The 16,529-nt window shown below is 41.3% G+C and overlaps 1 protein-coding gene across 6 annotated transcripts in view; it reads right to left on the bottom strand.

The window, feature by feature from the left end:
* The window catches only part of LOC137785204 (cytoplasmic dynein 1 intermediate chain 1), a 49,129-nt gene that overhangs the window by 4,671 nt on the left and 27,929 nt on the right, over nucleotides 1-16,529 (bottom strand). For 3 of the 6 annotated variants that reach the window (XM_068576307.1, XM_068576309.1, XM_068576311.1), the window contains 6 exons: nucleotides 10,244-10,390; nucleotides 8,724-8,837; nucleotides 8,374-8,507; nucleotides 7,855-7,999; nucleotides 2,737-2,877; nucleotides 424-549 (listed from right to left, as the gene is read on the bottom strand). In XM_068576307.1, the coding sequence (XP_068432408.1) occupies nucleotides 424-549; nucleotides 2,737-2,877; nucleotides 7,855-7,999; nucleotides 8,374-8,507; nucleotides 8,724-8,837; nucleotides 10,244-10,390 (807 nt within the window). Of the gene's footprint in view, nucleotides 1-423; nucleotides 550-2,243; nucleotides 2,611-2,736; nucleotides 2,878-7,854; nucleotides 8,000-8,373; nucleotides 8,508-8,723; nucleotides 8,838-10,243; nucleotides 10,391-16,529 lie in introns of those variants that run through there. The other 3 variants (XM_068576306.1, XM_068576310.1, XM_068576308.1) reach the window with 1 other exon arrangement.

Raw genomic sequence — 16,529 nt, 5'->3', positions numbered from 1 at the left:
TGTATTGTTGTACCTATTTAACTTCAGCAACTAGTCTGACTCACCGGATGTAGACTGTGGATATTAGCCACTTCTTATCTCATGCTGCATTCTCCTCCAATATTGCTATCTGCGCTATCTATTTTTGCAAGGGCACCACCTTCGCTGCATTCTGCGCATAGCGCAGTGGTTTTGTTTTTTAACCTAATCCAAGACAATAATGTGAGGAGCCCTGCGTTTCTTTAGCGCTGTGTCACTATTTAAAAAGGTCAGTTATCATTAAGTGAGGATTAAGACTACACCTGAAAAAGAGGAATGCTCAATTTGCCCTTATTTCTGGGGGCCAAAAGATGCTGCTCACAGACATGCACGCAGTATGCTTCTGATTTACTGCAAATGCATTATGTGATTTATCCACTTTAAAATGACACAATCATGAACTACCTCTCCAGTATCGTAGATCCAGACGCGGCCTTCTGAGTCACCCACGGCCACCTCCTTCCCTCCTGACGACCAGCGTACCCTGTTGAGGGCCGAAGCGCCCTCGATGGTCACACTGGCAGTTGGTACCTGGTGGATAAATACAAAAATAACACGTTACATTTTTGTATTAACATTGTAAACTTTTGTACATGTAAACTGGGATTCATAATTAACAACATATTGAGACAAGGAAGTGGTTAGACCTATTAGAATTTACTAAAAAACAATTATAAAGTCATAGTATAGTATTTAGACAAAAATGAATAGTGAAGCATGTTGCAAAAATCCTAAGAAAGTCATAGTGTAGTATGAGAGACGTTAGCCTAACTTAGCTGTCGAATGTACAACTTCTCGTTCAAATATCGACACACACAGTTCCATTTACTGTATATTACAGTAACTGCACCCATATTTGTTGTTGTGGGTGAGCTGCTGCTCTTTTAAGTAAACAGCAGTGCTCATGTTGCACCTTTTAAAAATCCTAAAACCATCGACAGCGTTTCCATAAACTGTTCCTGACATGTGGCAAGCGAGTCTGACACATGTCACCAGTGGAGACAGAGGACTTGGCATCTTGTCGCCTCACACACCGAGCTTCTGAGTATTTAAAGCAGCGCTAACCACAGACTGACTGCCATTAGCCTGCTAGCTTCCACCGCTCCGCCCGAGTGGATCTGAACTGAGCGCTTTAAATTGGCTGTATATGTCTCTGTACGTGTGCTGGAAATGAGAACCAGGCGCTCCACTGCACCCGTAGTGTCGTTATGTGTGTTTTTAATATGACGGCAACAATGGAAGTCTGTTTCTATTAAACTGACTGTGTATGAGTGAATGCGTGTGCATGTGTTTGGTACATCCGTTTGTGTGTGTGTGTGTGTGTGTGTGTGTGAGAAAATGTTTCTTATAAAGCACATTGTTAGCCAAGTCAGACTGTTGATAATGAACTTGTCCTCTGTGAAAAGGCCGCTGTTGAGGGAAACATGGGAAAACGGTCATCTGTGCTGCAGAGGAGAGACTAAATGCGAGTGATGTGATCAGCAGAGAGAGAGAGAGAAAGAGAGAGACACAGAGAGAGAGAGAGAGAGAGAGAGAGAGGGAGAGAGAGAGACACAGAGAGAGAGAGAGAGAGCGATTAGATGAGACTAAGACGTAACATACAATCCTGGGAGATGAGAAGTGAATTTTAGATGTGCTGGACAGTAGGAAACGTTTTGCAAGAAAATGAGAAGAAGCGTGAAAGGGCATTAAGAGAGAGGGAGGAGAGCATCTGTAGAGATGCAGACTTGTATTGAGGTTGAAGGCAGTGATGGTGTTGTGTCCATGGAAACCAAGAGAAAAGGAAAATGGAGGATCCTTTCATCCCAACTTTTACCTGAGTGATCAAAGGTTTGGTTTCCACTCTCAAATCAGACGTATGTTTTTTAGACTAACGGCTGAAGATATCTTTTCACTATAATGCAACTTTTTCTTACTTGAATAGATATCAAACATTTTTGGAGATATTTTTTTTTACCAAAATGTGAATTTCTTTAATAAACAAGAAACTGAAACGAACTTTTATGTTTTGCACAATAAAAATTACCATTAGTTAATTCAGATGAGTTTTTTACTGTTATGGAAAAACAAGCATGCAATAAATTTAATTTCATATTATATTTGTATCATATTTTATTCAATATTTTATGTTGTATATAATTAACCTAAATAATAAGACAACATTTCCTTTACTGGCCTCAAAGGCTCTCTTCTGAATATAAATCTTGCCCCACAGCATGAGGAACTCGACTTTCTCCTTTTATTATTTCCATCCCAGCACGATACTGAGGGCTGGGACTCTCTGCTCGTGGTCTCTTGCACATCTGTGTACTAGGCAGATGAGACGAGATGGTGGGGTCCTGAGGTTGCGTGATTGTCGGACAGAGGTTGCAGGAATGCGTCTGGGTGGGAGCTGGGATGAGGAACTGTCACCCAGTTTGATTTAATGTGAGGGCTGTGGGAAACGCCCACAGGGGAGTCTTGAATCGTGTGTGTGTGCGTGTGTGTAGGGAGGGATGTGAAGGGGTTGGTGGTGGTGGTTGGGGGGGTGATGGAAGGGAAAAGGCTTGGGTGTTTGGTTGTGCGGTTCGGGCACAGGCCCAGCAACAGGCCCTGAGGACACCAAACACACACACATGCATGCATCAACACACAAAGAGATGACACAGAAAACACACCCATAATAACCTATATTCACCCCGCAGTGCACACACACCCACACCACATGAACACACATACCTCAGTGTCGTTGTTGAGGTTCCACAGGTCTAAGCGGCCCATGCCATCCACAGCGGCAAAGATTGCTGGGTGTACGGGCGACCACATGACGTCATACACATAGTCGGCGTTGTCCTCAAATGAGTACAGAGGCTTGTTGTGCTGAAAGAGAGGAAAAGAGGTTATCTATGGAAGTGTGTATGGTGTGAAAAAGCGTGCGCTGTTGAGAAAAAGAAAGAGCGTTTCGGGATTAGAGAAGATGACACAATGGAGACGGAAAGAAAAGAGAGACAGACAGAGAGAGAGGGAAGAAATGGAGAGAGGGAGTGAGTGAGCTTCAGACAGAGTGGCGCTGCCTCAGCCTTGGGGCTTGTCTGGGTGCAGAGCCTAATTAAAAAGCCTAGCACATTCACACAGCACCATAAAACCACTGGGAGAGATGAAAGGGAGGGCCTCTCCACAAGGTGTACTGTAACCTCAACACAACAGCTGTCTGAGAGAGAGAGAGAGAGAGAGAGAGAGAGAGAGAGAGAGAGGAAAAGGAGTGGTGGACAAGATCAACAGATATTCATCTTTTAACATTAACAAAAGTTATTTTAGAGTTGTTTCCAAGAAACGTGCTGAAAGTAAAACAAACTTGTCAGTGCTCTCTGGTGGACAAACCTTTTTAAAGGGGACACGGTTTCTAAATTGTCTGAGCATGCCTACATTTGAGCAGTTTCTTACTAGTTATCACCAGATGCCGATACATCTGTGATGATCGTCTGATGACATCCATCTAGCCGGTTTGTCACTGTGCTTTTGAAGTTATGGAGCCTAAATGTCCATCAAATATTTCACCGGCTTATTATTTGGACATTTTGGGTCATGATCAGGCATTAGGGAATAAAGGTCTTTTGAAGTGTACTAAATTAGTGTGCACACAGCTTTTGCACCAATGCCCTCTATTATTGCGTAATGGCTTAGTTTTTTTTTCTTCTAAACTTTGACCTTGAGTCACACTGAATTTTGGGCGCCGCTAATGCCTGAAGGTTACTGATGTGCTGCAATTAAAGATGCAGGGTGAATCTAATGTGTGTGGGAATAATATAAATAGGTGAGAGTGTGTGTGTGCGTGTGTGTGTATGTGTGCGTGTGTGTGTTTGTGTGTGTGTGTATGTGTGTGTGTGTGTATGTGTGTGTATGTGTGTGTATGTGTGTGTGTGTATGTGTGTATGTGTGTGTATGTGTGTGTGTGTGTGTGTGTGTGTGTGTATGTGTGTGTGTACGCCCATCTCTCAGAGCGGCTGTTAGGATTCCAGAGGCTCACAAACTGCATTCCTGACAGGTAGAGAGGGAGGGCTGGATGAGAGGAGACAGGTTGGCTGGAAGAGCATATGAAGGAATGTATTCTCTCTCTCTCTCTCTCTCTCTCTCTCTCTCTCTCTGTCTCTCTCTCTCTCTCTCTCTCTCTCTCTCTCTCTCTCTCTCTCTCTCTCTCTCTCTCTCTCTCCCTCCCTTTCTCTCTCTCATTCCTTCTCTTTCTCTTCATCACCTTTACTCTTTCACTCCTCAGTTGTTCTGAAAGGTTGTGAGAGCTGCAGACGGATAGCAGTGCACACTCAGACCAAACACAAACAAACAGAGCTGAGCCAATTTCAAGCCTCGATTGAACCTGTTTTCCAGCCAGCGGGGTGACAGCAGAGGTCATTTTTCTCCATCTCACAGTTTCAGCATTCGATCAGCTGAGCGATTCCTGTTTATGTTCTCTCTCCTGTTTTAGTTTGTGTCCCCATTTTACTTTGCAACCACACTCTTTTACTCATCCTCTCGCTCTTTTATTTCACATTACCAAAATGTTTTTTGTTCTGATAATCTGCAGGGTAAATATTGCCCCGTAATCTGGGTTAATTTTGTGAATGAAAACTGTTACTGAACTAACACAGCAGAATGACCAGGCAGCACAGAAGTCATTAAACACTAACTGTGAGCAGTCAGGAGGAAAAAATCCTGGTGTATGTAAACTACCATTTTACCGCAAGATATCTGCAATCTACCTGTCTTAAATAAGGTGATTTGGGTAAATAATCTGCAGCAACAAAAGCTTAAAACTAATCCTAAAATTGTGAAACTTAATCCTTGTGGCGCCGTGCGTGATGTAACTGGTCGTCATTATCGTTCCTGTGAGGAGAAGCTGGGGAGCTTCTGGCACGTTTGAACTAGAAAACCATTCCTGAAACACTGAATACTGATAGTTAACATCACAGTGCAATGCCACGTTTTAAAATGGAGACATGCCTGCTCAGTTTAGCACTTAATACTTGAGATATTGATGCTAAAATATGCATCAGTCAGTGTTTTCTGATCTTTCCATAAAAATCTAATAAAATCCCAAAAACATCATACAACCTATAAATTCCTTTTTAGGCCTCCAACCAACACTTCAGCGTTTGACATCTTTAAAATAACATCACTTTGACTTTCAGAGGGATCCAAACCATCTCTGCAGCTAGAGTCAAATCACTTCACTGCTTCCAACCTGGCTGCATTGCAAATATAACACTAGATCAAAAGCTTCACACCAGATTTCACAACCCCACACTGAGGGGACTGAAAAGCTGTCCATAAATTGGAAATGTTTTACCAACTGTACTTAAGAAGGATACCTTGAGCTGAAGGCCCCCAGAGTACAGTTTCCTTCAGCACAAACACATTTGTTCACAATCCCATGAACTGACTACGATCGAGGCCTTTAATTAACTTCGTTAAAGAGAAAAAGTGGAATGATTATGCTCCATCCAACCACTTAGTAGATGCTGGTTTTGGGGTCAAGAGAGCAAGACAGATTAAGTTATGCACAATCATAAACCCACTCCCAGCTCTCTTGACGTCTTCACACTCTGACCGACTCAAAATGTTTTCACTAACCACAATATTTGCACCGCCGCGTGTATAAACATCAGCATACTTCTGTGCGGCGGCCTTTTTGAACTGTGAGGGCAAATGCAGAGAGAAATCACTGCAAATATACGTGTCTGCGTGCTGCAACAGTTGGGGTGAAGGCAAACCTCGGGGGGATTTTAGGTAAGCAAACGCAGCTTACTTAAAGTGCACGTGAGGCATGTGTGGTGTGTGTATATATTTGCGCACACATACACACACACAGAGTCAGGTATTCTGCCTGCCCACACACAAATATCGGTTATGGGGGATAAGAGACAGACACACATTCCTGCGGTGCTCCTCAAAGGAAAGGGAATTCCCAAATCCTGAAAAATAACACTCTCTTCTGATGAAAATCCGAAGAAATGTTTTAATATGTGTCACGGGACCCTTCGCACAAGACTTACGAACGGGCTGCACGCAAACATGAGCTAAAACTCATCAGAGCGCTTTACTGCCTGTCACAGCCAAGTATGAAAGCTGTAACTGGATCCCGCATAAAGCTGCAGGTATTATGCAATATGCATTATGTATTTTCCTCACATTGAACAGGTCTCTCTTTGATTTGAGGCAGTGTTTGCTGTTTGACGCCCTGCTCATGTTGATCCCTCTGTCCTTCAACATTAGCATCACCCCCATTATTAACCAAGATTTCTTTTTGTCTTTAAAATGCCTCCTGGCACTTTCCCCTCACTCTCTTCCACTAACTCTTCTATCCCTTTTCCTCTCTCCTACGATTTCCTTTCATTCTTTCCTTCTTTCTGTGTCTATGTCCCCTCTACAAAGTTGTGATATTTGATCTCGCTATCCCTTTACCTTTTGTCCTTTGCACATAAGACAAACTTCATTCTTAACCTCCCACCTTTTCAATTCCCTTTCTTCTTCTGATAAATTCTTCCTCATTTCCACCGCTCTAATTTTGTATTTAATAATCTAATTTAATAATCTCGGTTTATAATCTTGAATTTCTCCTCTTGTGCAGTATCTCAAATGTTTCCTGCATCTCAGCACCGTGTCCTTGAATCTATGAACCAATTTTTCTATTTTCCAGCACTCCTTTTGACTGAAACGGTAACTTCTGCCAATGGCATTCATTACAGCGGTTTGAAAGGAGAACAAATGCCCTGAGTGGACGAGGTCACTGAAATAGCAGCGAGAGGAGGAGCGCTAACCTTTAGAGTGTGTCTGTGTTTGACTCACTGGGTGCACCGCAGGGAACTTGACTCCCGGAGGTGCACAATGTTTAAGATCTGGGCCGACCTTCCGATGTGAGCAGCTGATCTGAGCCACCTCCAATTCTGAATGAGCTCTGTGAGCAATTCTTTTCAACAATAATCAAAAGCTACTCGTAAATAAAATGAATGAGGCTGTGATTTTGAAAGAGGAGAATAAAGTCATGTATATCACCATGTCATTTCATTTCTCAATAAAGGTATATATCACGATATAGCTTGTTCTCTGGTTATTCAATAAACAAATAGTCTTTATGAAATAACTACATGGTTTTGTATACTCTTGTAAAATTAAATATTTGACAAATGAAAAGTACTTCATTTGTCAAATATTATTTTGTATTTTCTCATTTTATTAAGATTTGTAGTGCAGAATAATTAGATTATATGAGAAATTTGAGTTAGTATGTGCTTGTTATTATTAATTTAGATGACATATGTGTATCATGATATCTTGATTTCATCTTGTACTTCATCACAATATAATTTCATTGAAAGATGATAAATGTTACTATCGCCCAACATTATGTTTTGCTCTCTGTTAGACCTCACAGGCACATCACTCATGTTGTGATGACATCCAGCATGTTGTGTGCCATCTATAACACTCGGGCATTGTGCATTTTACTGAAGGCAGTGGACAGATTCAGTAGAAGCTGCCTGTCAAGCCAAATTTACATGAAAATAATACAACTATCCATATCATAAAAGCTTTGTCTAACTCTGATGAATGAGGAGGGGATTTACAAAGCTGCGACTCTACTTGTGTCACAATTGTATAATAAAGCGACACACAGTAATAAAACAAACCCAACTCGCAAGTGGGAGACACACTTGCTTACCTGACGTACTAAGCTTTTCCTTCTCACTGACTAATTTATTCTCGTTCTCAAATCTCTCTCACACATATTTTCCCTCTACAAGAGTCGACAATCAACCCCCCACACGTCCTCTCTCTCCTTCCCTCTCTTGCACACACACATACCTTGGTGCTCCAGAGTTTGACGGTCCAGTCAAAGGAGGATGTGATGAAGAGGTGGGAGAAGTCGACGGTGCCCACTGCGCCGTGGCAGCTGACGCCCGTCACCGGCCCCTGGTGGCCCTCGAACATCTCACAGATACCCGCCTTGCTGCGGAGTGAAGTCAACGATGAGACGTCCATAACTACTCTGTTTCACTGGTCTCAACTTGATGAAATGCAAAGCCGTGAAGAGGTTTGTGAAATAAATTTACAGACGACAAATGAAACAATTCAAACATTGATGAAAAAATCCTTCTAATATTTCTTGTAATTCTCAGACTTTTTTCTCTGCCTTATTTGCTGTTATAATTGCAAATGTTTTGCTAATATAATTTTTGCTAAATTATTACAGCGATTGTGATGTTGTAATTCTCGATTGTGATCCAAGCAAATAAATGAAGATGTAAAACAACAGTCCAGCAAAGGGCGGTCTGTGATGTTTTCTCCATGCGTGTGTGTGTGTGTGTGTGTGTGTCCACCAACCTGCCATGCCTGGATGCAGTGTACACAGTGCCCTCCTCACTCCCAACCACATAGTTGTTCACGTCTCCCGTGGGAAAAGCCATGCCTGTCACCGCCACGGGTTTGGATTTATTGTACACCAGTTCCATGGTCTCCTACAGCGTGAGCACACACACACACACACACACACACACACACACACACACACACACACACACACACACACACAGGAGGAATAACTAATGTATGTTTATATGCAGCGCACACATTTAAACGTGTAAATACACATTCATCAACATTTATGAAAAAATACATTTGGAATAACAGACGCTTGAACATCAAAACCAAAATATTATTAGTGTGTTGTGTACCTGTGGCTGGGAAAGCATGTCCAGGCTCCAGGAGCACATCCTGCCGTCTGTAGACACAGTGATCAGGTTGTTGGCATTCTGTGTGCCGACCACGCTCACGCAGTACACTGGGTGCTGCACACACACACACGCACACACACACACACACACACACACAGATAAAGACACACATGGCCCATCAATGACATGGGTGGGGATGCACACTTGCAAAATAGAACAGGTAATGCCTCCTGCTTTTAGTATCTCATTAATAAACCTAACATACATTCTTATTTGTCTCATTAAATAAGTTATTCCAAATTCTTCTGAACATATTTCAAATAACTTGATATGCTAATATTAATTAAATTAGATTTGAACCATGAGCCTGAAAGGATAATGTAATTTTACCCTTAACACATGAGCTACTTTGTGCAGATGCAGCATGCTCACATGCCAGTGTGCAGTCGTTCCTTACAACAGGAGTGTGTGAAACCATTATGTCATTACTGGGCAGTAATTGATTTGTGTACTGGGAAGCACAAATAATCCATTCAACAATCACCACCATGTTAGCTGGCTGGAGAGGACCAGAGGCCTCACATGTTAGAGTTTATACCTCCAGCAAGGGCGATGTGCAACAGTGTGTGTGTGTGTGTGTGTGTGTGTGTGTGTGTGTGTGTGTGTGTGTGTGTGTGTGTGTGTGTGTGTCTCCAGGCCTTTTCTATCCGTGATTATAAACGGCCTTGGGTCTTAAGATATTGCTAGTGTATACTGGTCAGTAATTTGTCTGGGGTCAATGAGTTTACAAGCTTTTAAACTGTGTTGTTTTACTGATGCAAGCAAGTGTCTCTGTGTGTGTGTTTGTTTTATATATATAGATATATAGATATATATATATATATATATATATATATATATATATATATATATATATATATATATATATATATATATATATATATATATATATATATAATGCACAAATGGTTCCAAATGTGCCATAAAATATACAAATAAATAAATAAATAAGTGTAAATATGAAAAGACAAAGAAGTGACATTTAATATATATATATATATATATATATATATATATATATATATATATATATATATATATATATATATATATATATATATAATATATTATTTCTCTCTCTCTCTATATATATATATATATATATATATATATATATATACATATATATATATATATATATATATATATATATATATATGTGTGTGTGTGTGTGTGTTTTACTGAGAAAATAATCAGTGTTAAGCTGCAGTTTTATCTTGTGAAATCTAAAGCAGCAGTAATGTAATCTTATAACAGTGTCAACATTATCAACAATATCCAAATATATTAAACCTGTAATCATACATAACAAGGAAAACTGGGATATTTTAAGCTGTGAAAAACTGCATTAGGGTTTTTATGTTTTTTTTGTAAATTTGTCAAAATTGAAAAACCCTGGCTGCGCCTCACTCTACCCGTGTTTTGATTCATAGTTTGTTGAGCTGGACTGGATGTCTTACAGTGTGAGCAGCGGCAGACAGAGGAGTCCTCTGGACGGGGGTCCGACGGTGACTGCGGTTGTCCCACAGGACGATTTGTCCCGAGTAAGTCCCCCCCACCACCAGGTTGGGATGAAACCTGGCAAAGCCCACAGATACTACGGGAGACTGAGGAGAGAAGAGGGGAGAGGATGAGATAACAGAATCACTGTGTAATATTCTGGTGTTTTATTTAACTCGACTGACAGAACAAGGGACATGGTGAGGAGAGAAATGGGTCAGTCAGATGAAATGTGTAGATAAATCAGCAGACAGCGAGAAAACAGCTAAAACAAAGAAAGATATGAAGCGAAAAACGGTAACGCGAGACGCAGCGTGATTGAGAACGAGTGATCAAGGCATCGTGATGGGTGGCGGCCATCGGGAGATAGACGGCCAGAGAGATGATGAGTTTGGCTACGGTGAGGGTCCACTGAGGAGAGGAGAGAGGGGTGACGCTGGGGCGGAGACCAGACAAAGAGGGGAATTGTAGTCCTCTACCCGCAGCCGTTTCACATTACAGCATCAAAACCCCAGCAGCCACCAGAGCGCTCACTGTAGCCTCCATCATGACAAGCGCACCCTTGAACTCCCTCCCTCCCTCCCCAATGCCGTGTTTATTGAGTCTTGGTTCCTCTTCACTGATCGTCCCATATGGGCTTCCCTCACCCAGAACCACTGAAGCCTCTGTGCTGTGGAGTTATGAGAAAATGTTTTAGCATTGTATCGCTCCAGGAGGGTAAAGTGCCGTTATGCATTGTCAAGTTCACCCCTCCCTCCCTCCATCCATTTATCCATCCAACCATCGAGTGAAGCTGCATAATCCTAATTTACCGGCAATATAAATCCAAGAGAGCATTAAACGAGAAGCTCGCAGAAATAGATCACAATTTAAAATGCTGAAACTGCAACACGCAGGGGGAATTTTGTTGGAAGACCGTCGTTGATAGTGTTAGCGTTCCAGAAAGCACTATGTTAGATATTTTGTTATTAATGTTAATGTTAATATTAATCTTGCAAATAATACTTAATGATGAGCTTGAACAACAGCTCAGCTGTTGTTCAAGCTCATCATTAAGTATTATTTGCAAGATTTATGTGAATACACCAACGATACATTTTTCATTATTCTATGTTGCAAATGGTTGCTGGCCTAAAACCTGATGATACGACTACTTTGAACTGGTGGTTTACTAGACAATAAGACGGTGATCGTTATGATTTTAAGAATGAAAATACAAGGAAATTAATATTTGATTAACTAAATGAATACATAAGTCGTTCTCGGGAACTATCATGCGTCCATGAATCCCCTTATATGGATGTCCCCTTTAAATACAAAGTGATTCATATAAAGTATTAGTGAACAAAGCAGCACATTTATGAACTGCTGAGGCTGCAGGATGCCAACTGTCCAGCGAGGCATCGTTAATTTTAAATCTGTTTTTACGTCACGTGCATGCTTTAGGCACAAGGCACTAATGTGCCAATATTCAATGTGGACATCGTGGCAGTTTTGGGGACAAGCTGTTACTAGATAGGGAGAAAATCAAACAATGGCAGTTCATGTTTAGAAAAAGCAGAACATTCATTCGTCTTTTTTTTTTTTTTTCAATTTCTCTCTGTGCCCCCCTCCTCTCTGGCCCTGCCACCACACCATGTGCGAAGCGGCCAACTCCAAACCCCAGCTCCTTTTGAAAGGAGACAAATCATAGAGAAAGAAAACACTGCACACTTTTTCACCCTTTCTTTTTTTGTTTCTTCTGAGAATAGCTCGGGAGTCGCTTTGGATGTCACGGCTCAAAATAAACTGAACTTTGGCACTCTCTAACGTTTATTTACACGGCCATGTAAAAAGGAATTCTAGCTGTTAAGCATGTATTTACACACACGATTTGACCATGAGGTAATTTTCATATGACACATTGTGAATGTTTTAGTTTTTTATTCTATATAATTTTGTAATTTATTATATATGTAATATGTGCAATAAAAGGACCAACAATTATATTACAACAATGTCCAAAACATAACTGTCTAAAGAACCTAGAAGGAGTAGATAAGTAAAAATTGCAATTGTACCCTTTGTTTTGGGGACAATTAAAGAACAATAATCCTAACCTGGCATACAGTGTATATGAATACCAAAAGTTAAAAAACACAGAGTAAGAAAGTTTTTAAGAGTAACACTACTTCTGGCCAAATACTCAAATACACATGGGTGTGTCTGCCTCCAACTTGATCACTTTATTTAAAGAGTTTTAGGATGACGGGCTGCTGTCTAAAGGTTTCTTTATTCTGAATTCTTACAAAATCAAATCAAATCAATTGCCACCACTTTGACATGTGTTTATTAGATAAAGGGCTAATGGCATCAACTTAGCTTCAAGTTTCTCCATCTCACCAGTCTTTATGCTAAGCTAAGCTAAATTAAGCGAAGCTATAGCGGTTCAATGCATTTCCCAAAAACTTGAATAGTGTCTTATTCCTCCATCATCACTTACTCTGGTGAAGCTTACCTTTTTGCATAATGACATAGAAACCATAGGACTGCTATTAAAGAGTAATTTATCATTTTAATTATATATCTTAGCATATGTTGTGCTCATGATTGTTAAAATTTAACAATATACTACCTAAAATATATCAATGCTGCATCTTTAAACTCACTACAGAGACCTTCTTCTCTGTGATATTTGCAGGATTTTTTCTCTATTATTAACACTATCAAAAATATAAAAATAAACACAAATTCACAAGCACACAGACATAAATATAAACCATCCTTGCTCTCTTCACTTTCTTGTCATTCTTCCACCGGTTATCAAGCTAAATAAACATCCCAACCCCACATGAGTAATGACAAAGAGAAGCCAAATCAAATCAAGAGCCCCCTCTATTCGCTCCATATGTTAGTTTAACTCCTAAACTCTATCAGTGTCCCCATCTTAAGAGGAAAAATCCTGACTAAACTCTGAATCCACTCTTTAAGAAACCACACGTTATGCCATCATTCCCCTCGTGTACTGTCAAGCTTAGTGAAAGAGCTACTGAAAATTATCCCGGCTTTGTCCCGGTAGTGTACTTTGAGGCGCCTGCCAGCAGCGAGTTTGGACTTAACATAAAAGCCATTCTCCCTCAATGCTTCTAATCAAAATGTCACATCAGCACATATGTTTTGGAGTTCTATGCCTTTTAAATGTACGGTATGAAATAAGATCAATTTGTCCCGTGCTATGAGGAAGTTTATGATTCAAGCTCAAGGGGAATTGGTTGACACTCTAAAGTGGATTCTCAATTTCAATGTCATATCGGAAATTAATGACTGACTTTAAAGCAGAATTATGGAGGGCTGGCTTATGTTTTGGTGGGATTTCTGTCTCTCTGTTAACTTTCTATTCATCAATGAGCCTTCACCCTCAATGAATCAAATTATTTTGCATAGATGCAAAATATATAAGTTATCACACAGTGTGAACATGACTGAGAAGCTAATATTCTGAATTAAAGAAAAAGATTGACATTTTGAGAAAAACTTTCTTCCTGAGAGATAAATGAGAAACCAATCTCACGTGTGTTTGATAAATAGGGCGATGATGGAAGGAGTCCTAAAACCCGGAAATGAGTTGTGGTTAACGTAAGTTGAAGAGATTTTCATGTTTTGTTATGCGACATAAAACACTATGGAGTGTAAGTGGAAAAATCCCATTGGCTTTTTGTCGAGGGAACCGGTGTATCGCTAATTTACAGGTTGGTCTTCAAAAATACGTCGTCCCTGTAGCACTCTATAGGAAGCTATAACTCATTTGTATTAAACAAATGAGTTACACATCAATTAGTGAGCTTTAGAGTTGCTGTTATCTTACTGTTTTCCTGTTTTCAGTATTTGTGTGAATAAGCCTGTGGCTGAATGTAGCTTCATACTTTGCATACACATCTCAAGAGAAGCATCAATCAGTTCTCATCTAATAAACATATTTCCCCCAAATCTCAAACTTTTCCTTTTAAATCAAATACAGCCACACTCCCTGCAGCTCCTCTTCATTTCAGACTGATCGGTTTGGACATATCAGTCACACAAGCACCACATCTGCCTAAATAACACCTCCACAACTCTCGTGTCAACAATGCTCCCGCATATCAGGGCTGACTCGATACCGAGCCTGACATTTCATTTCCAAAATGCAGAGCAGCTCTCTGGATGGTTCTCATCTAACATGCGGCGCGGGTCAGACACCTGCCAAGTCATCTCCTGCCAGCCCAGACGGAGGGGATGAGGTGAGTGACAGCTCCCGAAAGAAAAAGCAGCGGAGAGAGTCACTTTGGTATATCTGGCCTGAGATAAAAATGTGGAAGTTTTACTGAGAGACACTCTTGCAGTCAGAACAGTGGGTTTCATTTCTTACCCCGGGCAAGGGCTGCTGTGTGTTTGTGTGTGTGTGCGAGAGGGAGAGAAACTCAAACACACAAAGTATCATCTACCACATCTCCCATAGGCTCACAAGGCTAAGTGCTTCTGGCAGCCCTCATTATATTGATGGGAAGTGTTCTGTAGAGGATAATACACACATGGTAGGCACTGATGAAAGATGGCACCCAGCAAGGGATTAGGGTGGTTCGAAGGAATGACAGAAAGAGAAAGAAAGCTGGAAAGAGGCGAACACTCCCTTCTTTGTTGCCTCCTCCTCTCTTTCGTTCTTTCCTCGGGCAACAAACTGTTGCTTAAGTCGGCTTGGGAAGGCAGAAATGGAGCAATAGTGCTATGGTGAGAAGAAAGAGGGAGGTCGGGGGCTGACAGTGCACGCCAGACAGTATATCCTCTCAAGTAGATCCATGCTCCACCCCCCCTCGCTCACCACACTCATCTGTTTTCCACTTCGCCTTATCAGGACCAGATGGATCCGACTGTCTTCTCTTGCATCCCCGCTTCTCAACTTCCCCCCTCATCTCAACCACCTTTCTCCTCCCTTTCTCCCCCTGGCTTCACTCGTTTATGACACCCCACGGATTTTGTCACTCTGTGGTTTCTGGCAAAGAGAGAGAAATACCATGTCGAGTCTCAATTTCAGCAGGCATAGAATGAAGGTTTGAGGGAGCGAGAGCATGAGGAAGGAGGCTCTGGGAAGACAAACAAGCCTTTCTCTGCCTCGGAGAGCTCCAATCCCTTTATTTTCCTCATCTCAGTTGTTTGCTTGGCTCATTGTTTCACTTTTGCTGGTTTGTGGCTGATCATTACAGTGATCTATTCGTTTCTGGTATTGAGTTCTTCATCAGGTCGGTGGCCCAAACACATTTATATCAATCAGAATATTACCACACGCACCAAACTTCTCGATATTAGTGTAAAAACCAGACCAAAGATTCTGCACTGATACTGAAACAATACTTATTTTAATACCGAGGTTTGGGGAGTATGAAAAGACGGACGGCTTCTGATCTCCAAAATAATCAAAACTATCGCTAATTGAACACTGTATATTGTTTTGTCCGTAGCTACATCCGTGTTGTGTGCAGCAAATCGTTTACAGTCCTACAGTTCATGTGTTCAGCGGGCATTGACAGGACTTCTCTGCTTAGCTTTCTGAACACAATACCACTTCATCCTCCAGGTTAATGTCACATGGATTCCCACTTAGAGAATATCTGTGAATAATGTTGTTGGACTGTTCCCTATTTCTAAAGCGCTCTGGCCGCGCCCTGCCTCCTACTCTCCTCTTACTCTGCTCCTCTTACTAAACCTTTCTGGAAGTGTTAAAGGCCTAGGGACCGACGCAAAGCAGCAAGATATTAATAAAAATATGACTGAGTCCAATGGAATATGACAGTAGCGGCGGGGGTTGTGACAGGGAGGCGTGTGGTTTGGGGGGTTCAGCAGAGGTTTTAAGTCAAACAGGCCCTTTAATGTGGTGTGACTTTGCCCACTTGAGAGGCTGGTGTGAAGTTACAAGATTGGACCCAACTGAGATGGGGCGATGATGGGTCCAACTGCTGAGACGGGCGTGATGAAGGGAGACACGCTCAACTGGGACCAGAATGCACAGCAACGGCAGCCCCTTTCCTAAAGTACAAACCCCACCGACACGCTGATGGATCACACACTTCCTCCACTACATTATAGATCAATGGCTGCTAAAGTGGGGTCAGGAAACTGCCACGGGTCCTCAAGGGGCTTGTCGAGAGCCACCCTAGTCTACTGTGATACTGCTTCATTTCAGATATAGTTTATTAACGGTCTAAAATTAAGCAGAGTTAGAGGACCATGATATGT

Source organism: Clinocottus analis, unplaced genomic scaffold (assembly GCF_023055335.1).
Source record: "Clinocottus analis isolate CAN_PGR_092001 unplaced genomic scaffold, fCliAna1.0.p SCAF_14, whole genome shotgun sequence".
NCBI classification, from domain to species: Eukaryota; Metazoa; Chordata; class Actinopteri; order Perciformes; family Cottidae; genus Clinocottus; species Clinocottus analis.
The sequence above is the reverse complement of the archived record's forward strand: the minus strand, read 5'-3'. Positions and strand labels throughout refer to the sequence as shown.